Source organism: Pan troglodytes, chromosome 11 (assembly GCF_028858775.2).
Source record: "Pan troglodytes isolate AG18354 chromosome 11, NHGRI_mPanTro3-v2.0_pri, whole genome shotgun sequence".
In the NCBI taxonomy this organism is placed as follows: Eukaryota; Metazoa; Chordata; class Mammalia; order Primates; family Hominidae; genus Pan; species Pan troglodytes.
Window position 1 is genome coordinate 44259625 of NC_072409.2, and position 20282 is coordinate 44279906.

A 20282-nucleotide genomic window follows, 5' to 3' on the forward strand; every position below is an offset into this window, starting at 1 on the left:
CATTTCTACCCGTGTTTCTGATGTTAGCAGTTCAATGCAGTTACACCAACCCTGCATGCTTACTTATGGATCGTTTTTAAGTCAAACTAAAATAAGTTATGGGTTTCTATCAAGAAATAGGAGTTCAGAATCCCAAGGAGTCTGATGCTTCCTTCAGGTCAGCCATTCAACCAGCAAACAAAACATTGCTCAGAACAAAGATTGATGACCAGTCCTAAGAGGGCCCAACTCCTTTCCCAGCCCTCCCCATAGGACCCCAACAACAGAAAGCAAAGTAGGAAATAAAATGGGGGGAGAGCAAGGAACCTAGAAAATTACTTCAACGCTGTAGGAAAAAGGCTAGCTGATGTGACTCAAATACTTCAGTAAAAATGGTTAGACATAAATTTAGAATAAGTGAAACTAGAAACACTTTTTTTAAGACAGTCTTGCTCTGTCGTCCAAGCTGGAGTGCAATAGCGCAATCTCTGGTCACTGCAACCTCCACCTCCCTGGTTCAAGCGGTTCTCCTACATCAGCCTCACAAATAGCCCACCACCATGCCAGCTACTTTTTTTAGTAAGATGGGGTTTCATCATGTTGGCCAGGCTGGTCTCGAACTCTTGACCTCAGGGGATCTGCCTGCCTTGGCCTCCCAAAGTGCTGTGATTACAGGCGTGAACCACTAGGCCAGGCAGAAATACTCATTTTGAAATTACCCCAATCCTATCACACCTCATTTCCTTGCTCTTTTCCTATGCATCTTCGCCTAAATCAGTGCACATGAAATTGATGCAATTTTGCCACAACTTAAATCTTCAACTTTAAAGAACTGTACCATGTAAGGTACCTTAGAAAACATACCCAACCATCTCAATTCATAAAGGAAATTTAAAGCCCCAAGTATGAGAACATCCCTAGATCACGACTCCTTCCTTCCACTGGAGCAAGGGGCTGGGCAGCAGAGGGGCAGGATGGGAAACTCCACTGAATTTCCTTTCAACTTTCTCACCCCTGGAGACTTTAAATGTATTACTGCTCATGATCAGGCACGGGTGGTTCACACCTGTAATCCCAGCACTTTGGAAGGCCACGGCCGGTGGATCACTTGAGGCCAGGAGTTCAAGACCAGCCTGGCCAACATAGTGAAACCCTGTCTCTAACAAAAATACAAAAAATTACCTAAATCCTGTCTACTCTACCCAGGAGGTGGAGGTTGCAGCAGTGAGCTGAGATCACACCACTGCACTCTAGCCTGGGAAACAGAGTGAGATTTTGTCTCAAAAAATAAAATAAAATAAAATAAAATAACTACTACTCTTCATAGTAGTTGGAAAAAGATGGAATGCTAATGCACAAATTCCAGTCTCATTCCTAGAATGATAAATGCTCAAACTAGACTAGTGAAATGAGAGATAAGAGTTTTTACAAGGTAGTGTCTGCCTGAGCAAACTCAAATAATTACTCAAGAAAGGAGGCTGTCCTGGCCAGCACTTTGGGAGGTAAAGGCCAGAGGATAATCAGGAGTTCAAGACCAGTCTGGGCAATATGGTGAAACCGTCTCTACAAAAATAAAATGAGCCAGGCATGGTTGTGTGCACCTGTAGTCCCAGTTACTAGGAAGCTTGAGTCCGGGAGGTCAAGGCTGCAGTGAGCTGTGATCATTTCCCTAAACACCAGCATGGGTGACGGAATGAGACCATCTCAAAAACAAAACAAAAAGGAGGGTGATCCTGAGCAGTTAATTGTCTGTACAAAGTCACACAAGTGTTTACAAAAATGGAAGAGCTGGAAATTGCTTGTGTTAGCTTTATTAAAACATCTGTAAATGACCATCCAATCACCAAATTATTGCTAATGAAAAATGAAACTAAGAACAAATCGTAATAATTACAAATGAAAAATGCATCTAATACTGTAAGGATGGGGATAAGGGTTAAGGATGACTTAAAAAGCACAAGTTTTGAAGTATGCAGTGTTTTTATTTAAAAGATGTATAACTTTTAACAAAATATGTAACACCATTACCCAGTCAAGACAACCACTTTCATTTTATTGACCTTCCAGTTCTTGTACATATTAAACAGACAAATCACTGTTACATACCATAATGAGCAGCAGCTCAATTACCCATTCCCAAACCATGCAATTCCACCCCAGCCGCCCCAAATTTTAAATCCAGAAGACAAACCTAGAAAAGCAGCAAGATATTTACAAACATTGTAGAAAAACAGCAGTATTTCAAGTTTTGTTAAATTCTTTCCTTCAGACATAATGTAGACATAGAGGAGGAACAGCTGAGAGTCTCTGCATCACAGAAAGAGAAACCTGAGCAAAAACAAAACCATGCTTTCTAAACTTTCCAGTGACACCAAAAGGGAGAGACACTAGCAACTAAGTGTACTTCAGAAGTCTCAAATTCTCATTAGTTGACTTTCAGTTATCAATGTCAGCACCATGCTGCAGTTTATAATCACTAACGCAAACACTGCTCTCTTTGATATTCTTGCAATGTTTTCATTTGAAAAAACCTACAGAAAGAACTCTGCTTACACCAAAGCAAAGTAGCAAGGAAACAGGTTATCGGTGAATAATAAGGCCCTAAGAAAGGCAGCAGGTCGTATAGTTACCTCCTTGTGGGCAAAATCCCTGCCCTAAAACTATGCAACCTACTACCTCTTCCTAGGAACCCATTTTTTTTTTCTTGCTGGTCTTCTACTTGGCAGATGCACTTCAAATTAACCTGTTAAATTAGGTCATGTTCTTTGAGTTTTGTTTCAAATTCAAACTAATCAGAATTCTTTAACTAATGCTTTTGAAAAGTTATCTGGCCATATGACCTTGGTAAAAAGCCACAAATACATTTGCTTAAAATCCAACCTCAAGTCACAAACGAACAAGAAAGTAATGACATCAGAGGATGTAAGCCAGTTGTCTAATACTCAGCCCACCACGTATTACTGGAGTCGCTGACTTTTAACATTTAATTACCAATTTTTTTTTTGGACAGAGTCTCGCTCTGTCACCCAGGCTGGAGTACAGTGGTGTGATCTCGGCTCACTGCAACCTCTGCCTCCTGGGTTCAAGTGATTCTCCTGCCTCAGCCCCCAGAGTAGCTGGGATTACAGGCAGCCACCACCACGCCCAGCTACTTTTTTGTATTTTTAGTAGAAACAGGTTTTCACCATGTTAGGCAGGCTGGTCTCAAACTCCTGACTCAGGTGATCCGCCCACCTTGGCCTCCCCAAAGTGCTGGGATTACAGGCGTGAGCCACCACACCCGGCCTAATTTTTGTATCTTTATTAGAGACTGTGTTTCACCAGGCTGGTCAGGATGGTCTTTAACTCCTGACCTCAGGTGCTCCACCCGCCTCAGCCTCCCGAAGTGCTGGGATTAGAGGTGTGAGCCATGGCGCCCAATCCAGTTACCAACATTTAAATATCAAATTTCATAAAATCTCCAGTCTCTCCTGTTAACTGGAGAAGTAGGTGACAATGTATATAAACCCTGCTTGTTACCTATCAACCAGAGCAAATTAATTTACTATATTTGCCAGTTACAGCTAGCCCCTCCTGGGCCTCTGATGGTATTTCAGTTTTTGACCCCTGAATTAAAGTAAACAGAAACAAATTCTGATCATGAATTTTATCATCATTAAAAACAAGCTTTCAGAGATAGTCATTCTCTCCATAAAGGCATTTTTAAAGTTTTATTTCGATTTACTTACTCTGCTTAGCTAGTAACAATGTCCTTATGTAATTAATAAAATATATAAATTAATTTTTCTCCAGGGCTTAATTATTAGATAAGGATACGTTTCCAACTGAAGGTGGCAACGTTATGCTGGAAGAACATGTCAGGAAGACCACAAAATTTCATGACTGTACTTGCTACACTTTCAGCAGAAGAGTTATACATATTTTCAATTCAACAAAGATTAAGCCAAGAAGAATTCTTAGAACATTCCCACTCTTCTTTGGCACATCAAAAGGCAACAAATGTCATTTTCTCCCATGTTTTTATGTGCAGTTTAGAAGCAGAAGACCAATTATCTATGCAGCTGTCCACAGTGGATAAAACAAAAAGCATACATTTGGTCCAGAGTTAAGTCACCTGGATTGGGCCCATCCAAGGAAGTTTGATGTTTCTACTCTCATGAAAAGTACCAATGGCACTGCACAGTGATTATCTTAGATATTAAGGATAAACACAAATTTCTCCTTAAATTTCCATTTATTGGAAATGATTGGAGGGAGGGAACTTCTCCCTCACCTCCACACTGCCTCTTTTCCAACTCTTCTTCCAACACAAAATAAACAGCAAGCACTTAGAGAGCTTTTAGCCTTGCTTGTTGATTACAAGGCCCAAGTTAGTGTATGGTTTGCCCATCGGAGGAAAGCTAAAACATGGGCCTTCATGGGTATTAAAATTGAAGAAACCTTTTCCAGCATTTTTTCTATTTTCTTTAAAGTAACAACCTATGGACTTCCCCATCTGACATTTTCGAGTGATCCCACTGTGTGAATGAAGGACTACTTCAGGGTTTGAGGGCAAAGCTGAAATCTTAGCAACTTACCAGTGAGCAAAGGTAGAACCCAGAGCCCATCTCCCCTTTTCCAGGCTGCTGAGTAAAGTCTGGCTCAATCAACCTATCAATGAAGCAGTGCTTACAACATTCTCCAAGACCACCCAAAACCCTAACTGGAAATAGATCATGACTAATCTGACTCATTTTGGCTCACACAGTGCCCTTTCAATTTGTATTTACCTTTACCACCCAGGATCTCACCTTGGACATGTGTACCAGGATGTAAGGCAATAAACCTATTCACAATTCCAAAAGGGCCTGGTCCTCTATGAAGATTTCCTGAAGGCTACTTACTTTCTCTACTCATTAAAATTTTTGCTTAACTTCAAATTTCTGAAATATACCATATGTGAAAAATTTAAATGTTAATCTGTGCCTACTGTACTACTTGAACAGAGAAAATTAACTGACAAACTGTAAATACAAAATGTCAAAATTAATTCTTCTGAGTTTTAATATCATCTAAATAAAAAGAAAATAATGCAGCAAGTCTACTCCTCAGGGAAGGCAATAGATTGTATAGTTATCTCCTGAACAGGGTAAAATCACTACCCCACAACTATACAATCTACTACCTCACTCTGATAGAGCAATGTTTTCTTCTGGAATGGAAAGTACAATCTCTTTCAAAAGAAAATTTCAACATAAAATTATCAGCATAAATCAAAATAAAAAAATACATTTATTCTGACACAGAGAAATAAGACAAGCAGCAAAAGGTTTCCCCACCCCCATCCAGTGTACTTGCTACAGACTTTATCTCTAAATTAATTTATTTCCAGGCCATAAACAAATGCTGCACTACATCTCTTTAAGACAAGTTAATCTTAAATATTGTACAATTAGTTAACTGACTTTCTATCAGACCGCCTGGATGCAGACTTTTCTATCACGTTAGGAAAGACAGTAGATTGTATAGTTATCTCCCAGTGGTGGGTGTGACCCTAAAACTATACAACCTACTACCTCATCCCACAGTGAAGAGAACATCCAGGGTGAATGATGAAAAGGAATCACAGTTGAGCACCACAGGAAGGCTTTTTTTTCCTCCTCGGTAATCCTGGTTTCCTGTGTGAGTGATAAGAAAAATAGTATTAGACCATTTTCATTCACTTACGTTGAAAATGAAGTTTAACTGAACATTTTGACTACATACATAATCTATGCTGTGGTTTCATTTCCTGTATTTCATTAATAGTATTTTAAATGCTTGGTTATCTGAATCCGCTCCTAAAACCATGTATTTACAAGATTCAGAAATCACCCTCTTACCACCACCTTTTACTATTATTAACTGCTGGTTTTCTTATAGTTCCTACAAATGAAAACGCATGAAATAACTTATCCTTCAAGAAACAACAAAAAATCATTACAGAAAAACATGACAGCCTCTAATTAAAAATCCAATGACTTCAAAACCCAAAAGTCCTGTACATCATGCATAATCCAAATGCACTAACATACAATGAGATAATATAAAAAACACACACAAATAGAAACTAATTTTTAAAGGAACCTACTCATTTATCCCATGCGAGCAAACACTAAGTGGTCTTATTAGGACTAAATCAAAGATAACCACCTGGATCTGATTCAGGGTCAGGATCCTTTCCTTTAGATAGAAAGGTAATATGCGGATTGAAGGCAGAGTCCAAAATCTTTAATAAACCCAAGTAATCTAAACTGTATTATTACTCTTTAATTTACAGACTTCATATTTAGGAGGTAGCTACTACAAAGATTATCTTTTAAGATAGGGACTAAATTTATTTTGTAGTGATTTAGTAACCAAAAGCACTAATTTTTAAAATTACAAAACGTAATAAAAAACATACGGCTCAATATAATAGAATTTAAAGTCTAGAAATAAACCCATACATGGGTCAACTGATTTTCAACCATGCCAAGACAATTCAACTGGGAATCGTTTTTTCAACAAATAATGCTGAGATGGCTGTATAGCCACATGCAAAAAAAATGGATTTGCATTCTTTGTAAATTGGTGTGCAAAACACACATTAAAGTAACTTAAAACAACCTAATTTAATGGTAAACAAAATATTTTAATAGATATTTCACCAAAGATATGACTCATAAGCACAAATGGCCAACAGGCACATGAAAAGATACATTATTCATTAGGATGGCTAATAAGATTAATAAAAGTGTTGATAAGGATGCGGAGAAAACTGGAACCCTTAGATTGCTGGTGGGAATGTGAAATGGTGCAGCTGCTTTGGAGAACAAAACTTGTAGACAAGTCAAACAGTTGTTGTTAAGTGGAATCAGAAATACGTATTTCGTCTTTGTCTCCATTTGAAGATCCTGGCTGGCATACAGCTCCTAAAACCCTCAGAATTTCCTAAGTGATGAATGTCTGTTTAATGCTACTGAGTCGACTGGTGGCTCCTGTAGTTTCAGGAGGGGGATAGTCACCAGAAAGACCAAGGTGTGACTAGAGGGGTGGAACTTTCAGCCTCACCCCCTCAACCTCCAGGTAAAGCAGAGAGGACAGAGAGTAAGCCAATCATCAAAGGCCAATAATGTAATCAATCATGCCTAAGTACGAAACCTCCATAAAAACCCCTTAAGTGTCAGGGTTTGGACAGCTCTGAGTTGAAAAACACATCTTCATGCCAGGAGGCTGGTGTAACCCTAACTCCATAGATACAGAAGCTCCTGTGCTAGGAACCCTCCTGGACTTCAGCTTAAGGACCTCTTCATCTGGCTATTCATTTAAATCCTTTATAATAAACCAGTGATAATGAGTGTCTTCCTGTGTTCTGTAAGCCATCCTAGCAAATTATAGACCCAGTGGAAGAGGTTGTGAAACCCCCTAATTTATAGCTGGTTGGTTAAAAATTCAGGTAGAAACCTAGGACTTAAAACTAGCATCTGAAGCGGGGGCAGTCTTACGTGTTTGAGCCCTCAACCTGTGAAGTTTGTACTAACTTCAGGTAGTTTCAGAATTAAATTTAATTGTAGGACACTCTGTTGGTGTCGAGTTGAAGAATTGATTGTTGGTGTCAGAACTGGTTAGTGATGAGTAAAAAACAGTTCACCATATGACCCAGCAATTCCATTTCTAGGTATATACTCTAGAGAACTGAACATGGCTGGGTGTGGTGGTGCAGGCTTATGGTCCCAGCTGAGTTACTCAGGAGGTTGAGGCAGGAAGATTGCTTGAGCCTAGGAGTTAAAGGTTGCAGTAAGCTATGATCACACCACTGCACTCCAGTCAGAGCAAGAGAGTGAGACCCTGCCCCTCCCCGCAAAAAAAAAGGGCAAGAGAATTGAAAAAACGTGTATTTGAATGTTCACAGCATTACTCATTTGGAGTCAATAAAAACCAGGGTTCAAATCCTGGCCCTACTACTAATTCTCTGCCATTGAAATCTTGCAAAAGAAATTTAGCCGAAGTCCCTCAGCTTTCCTAGCTGCAGTATCAACACGTCTGTAAGAAAAAGGGAAAGATTTATTAATACCATATATCCAAAATATGTAAGGTCCCACTACTTCATCATCTCTAGATGAAAACTGGTGGTAAGAAGCTTAATAACTTGCCCCAAATTAGAGACAGTACTGCATCACTAAACTATACTACATTTGAGACCATTTCAATTCTCCAAGGCCAGGTTATGCAAAGTAGGAACTCACAGACACACTTGTCCCTAACGTCAGGCCCTTTATAAGCCAAAATATTTCCCATGAATCAGCACTGTCCTTACTTTTATTTTTTAGAGACGAGGTCTTGCTCTGTCACTCAGGCTGGAGTGCAACGGTGTGATCTTGGCTCCTGAAACCTCCGCCTCCTGGGTTCAAGCGATTTTCCTGCCTCAGCCCCCCAAGTAGCTGGGATTATAGGCGTGCACCATCACGCCCAGCTCATTTTTGTATTTTTAGTAAAGACGGGGTTTCACCATGTTGGCCAGGCTGGTCTCGAACTCCTGACCTCAGGTGATCTGCCTGCCTGCCTTCGCCTCCCAAAGTGCTGGGATTACAGGTGTGAGCCACTGCACCCGGCCTAGTCCTTACTTTTAAAACAATAACAGCCAAAAAAAAAAAAAAAAAAAACCAAAACCAAAACCAACCAAACAACAGCAACGAAAAAAAAAACAGCTAAAAGAAAAAGCATCTGGTACTTCTACTACAATCCTCAACCTCCTACCGATTTTCTCATTTAAAACATGTTTGAATCCTCATCAAACACTCAAAAACATATTTTTTTCCAACCTTGGCGTCACATGCTTACTTTGTATTATTCTTTCTCAATCCAGCTGTGTAAATAAATACCATATTGCTAGAAAGCATTCTGGTAATTTACATACCAAGTGCTATTAACATGACCCTCAATTTTTTGAAAAGTATATGTATATAAGTAATCCAATAAATAATATTGTTCACAAATCAATACTTACTCTAATATGTTATTTTATTATATACATGAACTGATTTTATAATCTAATGGTTCCCGGCCTGCAGTTTAGAAAACACTGATTACAGCAAATGGTGGAAACTAAAACCAAACAGCCGAGCAATGTTCAGTTAGGGCCAGCTCTCATAAACACTGAACATAATCCATGAATTTATGGATTACAAGAACCCATGGAAATATTCATTTGGAAGTTAATTAAAAGCCCTAACTAACTAATCACAACTATGTAATGCTTGCGTACTGGGAAAGAGTGGGTTGATAGCTAGTATACATTTAGGACTTGAAGTTTTTCTGTCTACAGTTAATGCTGGCTCCCCATTTACTATGTCCTTGGACATATCATCTAATTTCTGGGCCTTTGTTTACTTCTTAGGTAGGATACTATTAGCTAAAATTATCAGAATTTGAGCCTTCTGATAATTCTTTCTTAAAAAGTAACAAAAATACTTTTATATCCACTTTCTATCCTTATTCACACATACTACCTCAATCTGTAGCTGGAACTACCCTCTCATTAAAAGTTATGGCAAATGGCCAGGCACGGTGGCTCATGCCTGTAATCCCAGCACTTTGGGAGGCCCAGGAGGGCGAATCATGAGGTCAGGAGTTCGAAACCAGCCTGGCCAATATGGTGAAACGCCCTCTCTACTAAAAATAAAAAAATCAGCCAGGCATGGTGGCATGCGCCTGTAGTCCTAGCTACTTCGGAGGCTGAGGCAGAAGAATCGCTTGAACCTGGAAGGTGGAGGTTGCATGGAGCCGAGATCACGCCACTGCACTCCAGCCTGGGCAACAGAGCAAGATGCGGTCTCAAAAAAAAAAAAAAAAAAAAAAAAAAATTACGGCAACTGGCCAGGCACAGTGGCTCACACCTATAATCTTAGCACTTTGAGAGGTCCAGGCGAGTGGATCACCTGAGGTCAGGAGTTTGGGACCAGCCTGGCCAACATGGTGAAAACCCATCTCTACTAAAAATACAAAAATTTGCCAGGCATGGTGGCAGGCACCTGTAATCCCAGCTACTCAGGAGGCTGAGGTAGGAGAATCGCTTGAACCCAGGAGGCAGAGGTTGCAGTAGACCAAGATCGCACCATTACACTCCAGCCTGGGCAAGAAGAGCAAAACTGTCTCAAAAATATATATATAATAATAAATTATTTAATTAATTTATGGCAACTAAAAGTCAAAATTCAACTTACACAAAATGTATCTTCATTTCATTCAGCTCAGCATACCAGTACAGGAAAATGGTTAAGGGCAATGGTTTCAGGGTCAAGCAGCCAAGCAGCTACTTAGTGGCTGTGTTCTCTCATCGCCATTTGGGGGAACTGTAACAGCCCACACCTCATGGGGTTGCTGTCAGGACTGGGATACATGCAAAGATATTGAATGACTGAGAAATTAACTCAACAAATGGCAACTGTACTTAATAATAAATTAATTTGACAAACTATCCTAACAGGAATTTTACCTTTCCAGATATACTTGTGATAGTTAAAAATATTATCAATTTAAAGCATGCTACAAAGCAGGCAAATCTATTAGTTATAGACTTGTCTATATCTACATTTACATCAAGTAAGTTTTCATAACTTAGTTATTAACATTCACATTCCTAATTTCATTTTTGTAATGAATTTGTTTCAAATTGACATAAAAATTGTTATTTTTATGGTGTACATAAAATAGGTTTATATTATAGCTAAATCAAGTTAATTAACGTATGTACTATCCCCACAGACTATTTTCTTATGGTGAAAACACTTAGGAACACATTCCTAACTTCAAAATATTTTTTTAAAATAGCCTCTAATTTCCTAAAACACTCTAAACTTTAGTTGAAATGCAAGCATACTCTACCTTTTAAGCACTTAATATCTAGTAAGTTTAAATTTTCTGAGCTAAGACATTTCCCTACACTTTTACATTAATTTAAATACTCCTAAAACAAAGTAGCTCAAAAAGTTCACAAGTAAACTATTTCCTCCAGTCTCATTTTTGTTTCATACGCTGTAATCAAATACAAATCAAAATTACAACACTGGCTACTTTAACAGATTTCTTTCAATCTCAAATAGTTGAATTATCAACAAAATTATCCGACAATGATGCAGGCTGAGTATTACATTAATAAGCAAACTCTCCAATAGTATTTTGCTCCCTTCGATAGAGCATGTGCAACACATGAGATAATAAATTCTTTACATTTATAAATAAGTTTCTCTAAAGAAATTTAACCTAATTCTAATTTAAGATCTTATTTCCTACTCTATCAAACATCACATTAAGTCTGAAATAGCTAAGTACTAGGTCAGGTTTCCCAAAAGGACTATTCCTTATTTCCTTTCACTCTTAGACACATAGCAGACACTTAAGATAGTCTTGAAAAATATCCAACTTGGCTGGCTTGTTCTGCTTACTGACCATTATACATATACCATTATTTCTCAACCCTTTAAAAATCTTCTGCCTTCCTATCCTCCATTATACTGTTATGTTCCTGGGTTGAAAAAACCACTATGTAGTCTACACATCCACAAGCCAAGAAAAAAAGTAGGGTGTAATTATTTAATCTAGATTCCACAGTTTACTATAATTAACTGTATCCTTATAGTAGGCAATTCACAGTCTATACTGCACAACAGTGAAATCATTAAGAAATGAATTCTAAGCATTCAAGAATTATACATTTGGCTAATAAAAATATGGGGTGGGTTTCTCAGGTGACCAGAAAAGTACTGTAACTTCCTGTTAATGAAAAATTCACACAAAGTAGAAAAGTATCCTCAGGGGATTGCCTCCAGGATACCTCCTTCTCCCAGAGGAAAATCCTCAGATGCTCAAGTCCCTTATAAAATGTGGTGTCATATTTGCATGTAACCTACACATATCCTCCTACATAGATTACTTACAATACCTAATACAATGTAAAAGTTATGTAAATAGTCGTTATACTGTATTATTTTTGATCATATTATTTTTGTTGTATTACTTTTTTTCCCCCAAATATTTTCCATCAGAGGTTGGTTGAATTCAAGGATGCAAAAATCCTTGGACAGGAAGGCCAACTGTGCTTAACAGAAGAGCAAAATGCTCCCAACTTGTATTCATTACGTTATGGTAGAACAAATTATCCAAAATGTCTTATTCTTAGAGAAGCAAAAGAGACTTAAAGGTATAGCTGTCGGCTGCCTCAAAATACTTAAACCTTGTATTTAGAAAGGGCCTAAGAAATCACCTGATTCGGCCAGGAACCCGGTGGCTCACACCTGTAATCTTAGCACTTTGGGAGGCTGAGGAAGAAGGATCACTTGAGCTCAGGAGTTGGAGACCAACCTGGGCAACATAGTGAGACGTTGTTTCTATTATTAAAAAAAAAAAAAAAAAAAAATCACCTAATGCAATTTCTTCACAATTGAGATGAAGCTGTGGAGAGACAGAACATTTTTGGCTGTTTATCTGAAACTACAACTATTCAGCTAGAGAAATCTAATTTAAAAAAAAATCTAATTTTTTTAAAAACAGTGCACTAGAACTGCACTGTTCATTTGGCAGCTGTTAGTCACATGTTGCTACTGAGCACCTGAAATGTGATTAGCCCCAAGTGTATGTGCTGCAAGTGTAAAACTGTCTGGATTTCAAAGACTTAGTACCAAAAGTAGTGTAATGGCTCTCATATTTTGTCTATTTAATGAAGTCCATTCTTAAGTGATTATACAACGCTTAGAACACCTACACAGGCAAAAAGCATATAATGATCAGTCCTGAGGTCACATTAAGCAATGCTGACAACTCATTACTGGGGATTCGGATTCTTCTAGTCTCATCTAGACATGGATAAATAATTGGCAATAAATATTATGGGATGGAAAAGACCTCTTATGGTCTAAAGAAAAGCCTCACAGGCTATTAAAAATACTATGATTAAAACGCATACTGGTCCTGGATGGCAAATTTACTTCCCAACTTGTGAAACTAAAGTGAGTGGCTCATGTTCCACCAAATATAAACAGCCCATTTAATACTCGTTAAAAAACATTAAACTATAATACTTTACACAATGCTATAAACGAGAAAAACACCCTACAGAAGAAGTTTTTCAACTTTTGACACTCAGCTTCACAGGATTATTTTACAGGAATACACATGTGTCGAGCTGAATCAACATACTATTTTGTATTCAATGGAATATTTTCTACTTTTTAAAAAATTCGGATCACCACCCACTAAAGTGACTTCATGACCCTATAACTCAGGACCTACAGTTTGAAACACTAGTTTGGCGCTCTTAACACTCGGTAATTCCCATATGAGTAGTTATTATACTATCTTAGCTATTAAAAGTACACAATGTCTTGTGTGCTGCTCTCTAAACCAAGATATGTCTAGTTAATGATAACAGGAATAAAATGACCTTAAGATATAAACGTTTGAGACTAACTTGTTTAATACTTATTTCTTCACTGTGTAAAACTGAACGCAGTTATTTACACATTTTCGTTTTAGAAATGGTTGTTTTGTTTCACTCCACTTTTCACACTTGCAAGATTCTTAAGTGTCTCAAGTTCAACAGAGCTTCAATTTAAGTGAGGGGAACCCACAGCCTGTCTACACATAAAAATACTCTCTTGCTGTCACTGCAATGTAACTATTCAAAAAAGTTAACTTTTCCCCTCACACTGTAATTGCACCTAAGTGATAAATTTTAAAATGCTATATACCACTGAATTTACAGGACGTCAAGAAATTTGTCTATTCTCAAAGTTGAAGTTTCAAAGTAAACTTCTAACAAATATGTATAATGAATCAAACATTCTCACAAAACCCGAAGTAACTTCCAAGTTTTTACTTCCCTAACTACACACACTTCCCGAATATACAGTAAATAAAACCAGACCCCGCCAAACACCACAAGAATTCTGGATATAAACAATTATTTCCTAAACTACACATAAATTTGGAATTTGACATTCAATGTTCTTATACTTCAGGCCAACAGACATAAATGCGAAGGAATGCCACATGATGCTTTAACTTTAGGAACTGTATGCCAAGAAAGCAGTATTTATCAATGAAGTTAAAAAGCAAAACTCAACCAGTCTCCTGATTTACCTCAAAATTTTAACATTCACTGTCTTCCCTGCTTTTTCCTGTCTGCCCGCCCTCTCGTTAGTCAATTTTTTAAAAACCGGTAAGTTGAAGAATACATACCATTACCTCTGACACAGAATCTACTGTAAAAAGTTGAAAGACCGAAGGGCATTACTGGCCAAGGACATACAGGTTACCACATTCCTCACACTAGAGCCCGCCCGGGAAGTTTATTAGCAAGCCTTCTGAGAGGCACTCGGTTCCAAGAGTTTGCAGTGTCGACTCAAAAGGCCAGCGCTGTTTCCGGTGACACCGAGTCGCAAATCTCCAAGCCCCGTCCCCCGGGATACGATTTCCTCCCGCTCCCGCGTTCCCCTCCCCCTCGCCAAGGACGGCTGCCGCAGCGGACCTCCAGCCGCAGCAGCTGCTTCAGGAAGGGAGGCTGCACTTGGCCGCGGGGAGCAGGGGCATGCAGCCAGCCACGACTCTCCCGCCCTCCCCGCCCGCGCCTTCCCGCCCTGTCCCCCCGCCCCTCGCACTTCCTACCTTCCCTCCTTCATCCCAACCCCCAAGGCCAAGGTCTCCCCGGCCCACAAACATGATAGCGGAAGTGACGTCAGAGGCACCTGGCGGCGCCTACAACCAGTCACGCCACAGTCAGAGGCGGCGCCGGCCAACAGGCGCCGGCCGGAAGGCGGGCCTTCCGCCCGCCCCAAGTTTGATTGAAGCGGGGGGAAGGGCGGGGTAAGGAATGTGAAGAATGACCCCCCTCCCCCGCCCTGTCGGTGAGGAGCTGGGCGGGAAGCGGAGGGGGTTGGAGCCGGCCCCGCGGCGGCCACGCGGCACCCCTCCCCCGTGCCCCGAGCGCCCGCGACCTCCGCTCGCGGCCCGCCGGCCCCCCCGGGGCCACCCGCCCGCTGGAGGGGGCAGGCCGCCCCACCAGTCCCAGCCCGCGTTAGCCGGACAGGCGCGGGCCGGCCCACGGCTCTCCCATTCTGCCCACCCGCTGCCGCGAGTCTCCGCGAAATAAAATGGCGACGGACCCGCGCTCGCTGCCGCGTCCGCCATACCCACCTCGCGCTCGCGGAGAGGGCCGTCGCCGCCGTGGGAATGCCCCGGCCCTCGCGCCCGTCGCTGCCGGGAGAGCAGCGCGCCAGGACCCGGATGGAGGCGCGGGCGGGCGCCGCCGCGGCGGCCTGAGGGAAAGCAGCGCGGGCGCCGGGAGGCCGATGCAGGGGCGGGCGCCGCGGAAAGCGCGCAAGCCCATTGGTGAAGCCGTCTGATTGAAGTGCGCGTCGCTCTTACGCCTTGGCCTAGCTGAGCTCGTCCGTCCCCTCACTGGAGGGCGGCGGCTGGGCCCGCCTCGCGCGGGGTGGCCACCGTGGGGGAGGCGGGTCTGGCCCGCCCACCAATACCATCTCCTTCTTTCCTAGTGGAGGGCTGAGAGAGTGGCGGGCGTGGTGTCCTCCAGGCCCTGCCCTTTGCGCGTGATGGGCTGGCTGTGTCACGTGGCCGCTGAACGCGCTGCCCGCGGGGCGGGGCGGCTGCTTTGCTCTCTCAGGCTCCTGGGGGCAATTTACACGTGCGCGACCCGGAAGGTCCGAACGCTGTCCAGCGTGCAGCCTCGGGCTCTTTTCCGTCAACTGACCCTGTTCCCTCCAGGAGGCCTTGGCCAGGCCTCCTGGAGTTCTGTGCCTCAGTTTGCTCATCTGTCAAATGGAGGAGTTGTGTCCGCCCAACGTTTTACTTTTATTCCTTGACGTTTTGGGGTCTGAGGGTTTTTTTGTTGTTTGTTTTTTCGAGACACGGTCTCTCGCTCTTTCTCCAGGGCTGGAGTGCAGTGGCGCGGGTCACGGCTCACTGTAGCCTCGACATCCGGACTCTAGAGATCCTCCCACCTCAGCCTCCCTGAGCTTTTTTTTGTTATCTTTTCCAACCCATGTTTTGAAGATTTTTGTCTTCAAACGTTTTTCAAAGCAATCCTTGATTTTGTTGTTTTAAAATTAATCCAAAGCCCAGTTCCTCCATCCCCATTACAACTTCCACATGCTAGGACTCTGAAATCACTAGTTAAGGTGTCGTTTGAGGTCTCTGCCAGTTTTAAGATTTTGTGGCTGGGAACCCCAAGACCTGGGCTGTAGCTCTGCTTTTTGTAATTCATTGTGACTTTGTGCAACACTTTTTAAAAAGTGGGTCCTTGTCTGTAATAGAACTATGGGAAATGGTACTTGACATGCTGTATGTTTACATTTATGATCTTAGGTGGTGGTAGCTCCCCTTTTAGCACTCATATTAGTGTATGCAGTAAGTGCCAAAGGAGTTTGTTTCGTTTTGTTTTTAATGGGGACTTTATTTTGTGAGCTAAAGTGAACAAGAAACTAGAGCGGGGGAAACTTGAGCTTGAGCCATGGGTAGGATCTGGGGAGGACTTCTTGAGGTTGGAAGATGTATTGAGAAAGGAGAGAGCAGGCCCCAGAGCTAGATCGAGTACAGTTCAGGGGAAGAGTGTGGTTATGCTGCAGGGGATGTGGAACTCTTCAAGGGCAGAAACTGTTTTGTTCCTGTCTATGCCAAGTACCTAGCACAGCAGTAGGGTAGGATTAAATGATATCTAATAATGATGAAGTAGGCTGAAGTGGGAAGAAAGCATTAGCAAATAAACCAGGATATTGTTGGATATCAGAGTTAAGAGGTACTGTGAGCTTCAATTAGAGGTTGGTAGTAGAGGCTGGTGGGCCAGTGTGTTTTAGAAGAAATAAGAAGCCTTATAGCACTATGAGCCCTTCTGACATTTTCTTCATATGTTCATCGGAAACTTCTTGGTGAGTTTGCAAAAGTGCATATGACATACATTACCCTTTACCTTCCTATCTGTGCTTCATTTTTTACCCTTGAAGGTCAACTAAATGACGCTAAAGTAGAATCCATTTGGAAAATGTTAATGGATTTGACAATATAAATGAAAACTGAATTTTAAAAACTTTGAAGTTAAAAGACAAAAATTGGAAATATTGTAAAAGTCTAAAAAAATCTGTAAGAGACAAAACATTAATTTGAATGTCCAGTGGTTAAAAGCAAGGATCTGGAACCAGACTACTAAGTGTGAATCCCAGTTCTGCCTCTTCCTAGCTGTACAACTATATACTGGGCAAATTGTATATCTTTTCTGTGCCTCAGTTTCTTCATCTATAAAATAGGGATAACAGTACTTACCTTACAGGCTGTTGAAAAGATTAATATAAACATCTTAAGAACTAAGAACAGTGCTTGGTACACAGAAGTACTACATAAGCATTTGCTAATATGTTATCCTTAAGTGGTTTTTTTTTCCAAATCAATAGGATAAAGTGAACACTCCTATTAAAATATGGACTGTTTAAAAAGGATGTGAACTGACAATTTACAAAAGAAAATGGCCAATAAATATGAAAAGATGCTCATCCTCACTAGTAATCAAATAAAGACAAAGTTTTAAACAATGAAAGCTTTCTTATCTCTTAGTTGATCAGTGGCATTGTAGAAGGAAACACTGGAGGCATTAGTATAAATTTCTGCAAGTCTAGGGGCCAATTTGGCAGCAAGAATTGGAATCTTTGAAAGTGTTCCTTAATCCAGCATTTTGCCACTGCTAGGAATTTATGCCTAGAAAATAACAGGACAAACATACAAAGATCCTCCACAGGCTGTTCATCATCTTGTTTATAGTAGCCTCAAATCACAACCATCTACCAGTACACCATAGGTGACTGCATAAATTACGGTCCAAACATGCCATGAAAAGGTATGATCGTGGCCAGGCGTAGTGGCTCACGCCTGTAATCCCAGCACTTTGGGAGGACGAGGCGGGGGGATCACTTGAGGTCAGGAGTTTGAGACCAGCTTGGCCAACATGGTGAAATCCCATCTCTACTAAAAATACAAAAATTAGCCAGGCGTGGTGGCGTGCGCCTGTAATCCCAGCTACTCGAGAGTCTGAGGTGAGAGGATCGCTTGAACCCAGGAGGCAGAAGCTGCAGTGAGCTGAGGTCATGCCATGGCACGCCAGCCTGGGTGACAGAGTGAGACTGCATCTCAATTGAAAAGAAAGAAGAATTTCAGCTTAAAATGTTCTTACTCCTTCAATAGAACCAAGATACTAATGGTTGACAAATATCTACAAGTCAAATCAAAGCATTTGTAAACAACAGGGGAAATAAAATTCATTGAGCTGGAACTTTGTCTTGCTCTCTCTTGTGCACCCAGTCACCACCACAGGGCCTAGCACCTGACAGACATCCAAGAGATACAGACAAATAAGGCTGAGGCAGGAGAATCACTTGAACCCGGGAGGCAGAGTTTGCAGTGAGCTGAGATTGTGCCAGTGTACTCCAGCCTGGGCGACAGAGCGAGACTCCGTCTCAAGGGAAAAAAAAAAGTTCTCATAGTAATGTAGATCTATGTTTATTGATACGGGAAGATTATCAGGATATACTATTTTTTTTTTTTTTTTTTTGAGACAGAGTCTTGCTCTGTCGTCCAGGCTGGAGTGCAGTGGCACGATCTTGGCTCACTGCAACGTTTGCCTCCCGGGTTCAAGCAATACCCTGCCTCAGCTTCCTGAGTAGCTGGGATTACAGGCTCCTGCCACCATTCCCAGCTAATTTTTGTATTTTTAGTAGAGACAGGGTTTCACCATCTTGGCCAGGCTGGTCTTGAATTCCTGACCTCATGATCCACCCACCTCGGCCTCCCAAAGTGCTGGGATTACAGGCATGAGCCACAGTGCCCGGCCAGGATATACTATTAAGTGAGAAGTAAGGTTACAAAAAATTTGTTTGTCTTATAACAACAGTTAGCTCTGGAATTACTCCTAACCTTTATTTTCTTTATATATATATCTGGATTCCTGGTAGTATGTATTGCTTTCATAACTAGGAAAAAATACAAAAATAAAAGCCATGCCAGTGACCGATAGTTGTTCCCCAATATCCAATGTCTCCTTTTTCTATAATAAACAGAAACCCAGTTTTTTGGTGATGGTAGACTTAAATTACTCCATGACTGTACCTGTGTGACTAAGTTCTGGCTGGTGAGCTGTGAGCAGGATGGAAGGGGGTTCTGGATTCCCTCTCTCTCCCGCTTTCTGATTTCTAGCTACTTGGATGTGATTGGGGTGTGGTGGAGAGCCACTATGTCCACCAGTTGCAAGCAGCAGTGAAGAGCTAACCTGAGTCCCCTGGTAGCATCACAGGGCACCCTCTACACAAGCTTGGACTTTAAGTGAGAAAGACATGACTTCCATCTCATGTAAGCCCCTGAAATTTGGGTATACTTCTGCCGGAAGCTGGCCCGATGTGGCAGACATGCATGTAGGCATTTTGTGGAGAGAACATGCAGCCTTTGGAACAGAACAAACATGAGTGAATGTCCAGCAACTCCGTTTCCTAGGAACGGAGTTCCTTTGGATAGAGACTCCGTATTTCAGCTAGATCATACCTAGGAAAGTGATTTGGGATTGCTGAGTGATAAACAGCCTGGTTGTCATTAATGATCATTATTTGGCAAGGGTTAGGAAGAGCATGCATTTCGCTGTTTGTCTGGGGTCAAACAGAACAACCTGCTTGCAGAGCAAAGCAGCGCATGGTATTCCTTGGGTTCAAGTCCGAGCTTGCTCCCGTGTCCAGCCTGGGCCTCCCTCTCCATTCACCACTCCTGCCACTGCTCAGGTCATCTGGCATGCTTGTCCCATCTTCGTCTGGCTGGTCCTTGTCACCCAGATGGCACTTGAACCTCCCCTATTTAGGGAGGACTTTGCTGGCCACCCAGTGTAAATCTCCATCTTTAATGAGATTTCACCACTCTGTTTTTGTAACATTGTAACATTTTGGCACTCTCTGGCTCCATCTTGCTTGTTTTATTGATGTTCTACCCCCATGAGGGCGAGGAACTTGTCTGGCATGTTTTCACTACTGTATTTTACATTCTAGAACAGGGCTTGGCAAACGCAGTAGGTACCCAATAAATATCTCTCGAAGCGTAGAATTAAAAGTGAAGAGATGGCCAGGCGCGGTGGCTCATGCTTGTAATCCTAGCACTTTGGGAGGCTGAGGCAGACAGATTGCCTGAGCTTAGGAGTTTGAGACCAGCCTGGGCAACATGGTGCAACGTGATGAAATCCCACCTTTACTTAAAAAAAAAAAATTAGCCAG

General features: G+C 41.5%; 1 protein-coding gene and 3 non-coding genes across 4 annotated transcripts in view; all 4 read right to left on the reverse strand.

Moving 5' to 3' along the window:
* Window positions 1-1940: 1940 nt before the first annotated feature.
* Window positions 1941-20282, reverse strand: part of LOC129136003 (uncharacterized) — a 31643-nt gene continuing 13301 nt past the window's right edge. The window contains exons 6-7 of the mRNA XM_054658629.2: window positions 15434-15803; window positions 1941-15373 (exon numbers count right to left, since the gene is read on the reverse strand). Coding sequence (XP_054514604.2) covers window positions 14637-15373; window positions 15434-15803 — 1107 coding nt within the window. The 3' untranslated portion in view covers window positions 1941-14636. The remainder of the gene's footprint in view (window positions 15374-15433; window positions 15804-20282) is intronic.
* On the reverse strand, window positions 2580-2665 carry MIRLET7D (microRNA let-7d). Its single transcript, NR_035552.1, has one exon. It is a non-coding gene; the product is annotated as a microRNA let-7d (primary transcript).
* Window positions 5067-5152, reverse strand: MIRLET7F-1 (microRNA let-7f-1). The gene has a single exon (NR_035554.1). It is a non-coding gene; the product is annotated as a microRNA let-7f-1 (primary transcript).
* Window positions 5464-5542, reverse strand: MIRLET7A-1 (microRNA let-7a-1). The gene has a single exon (NR_035547.1). It is a non-coding gene; the product is annotated as a microRNA let-7a-1 (primary transcript).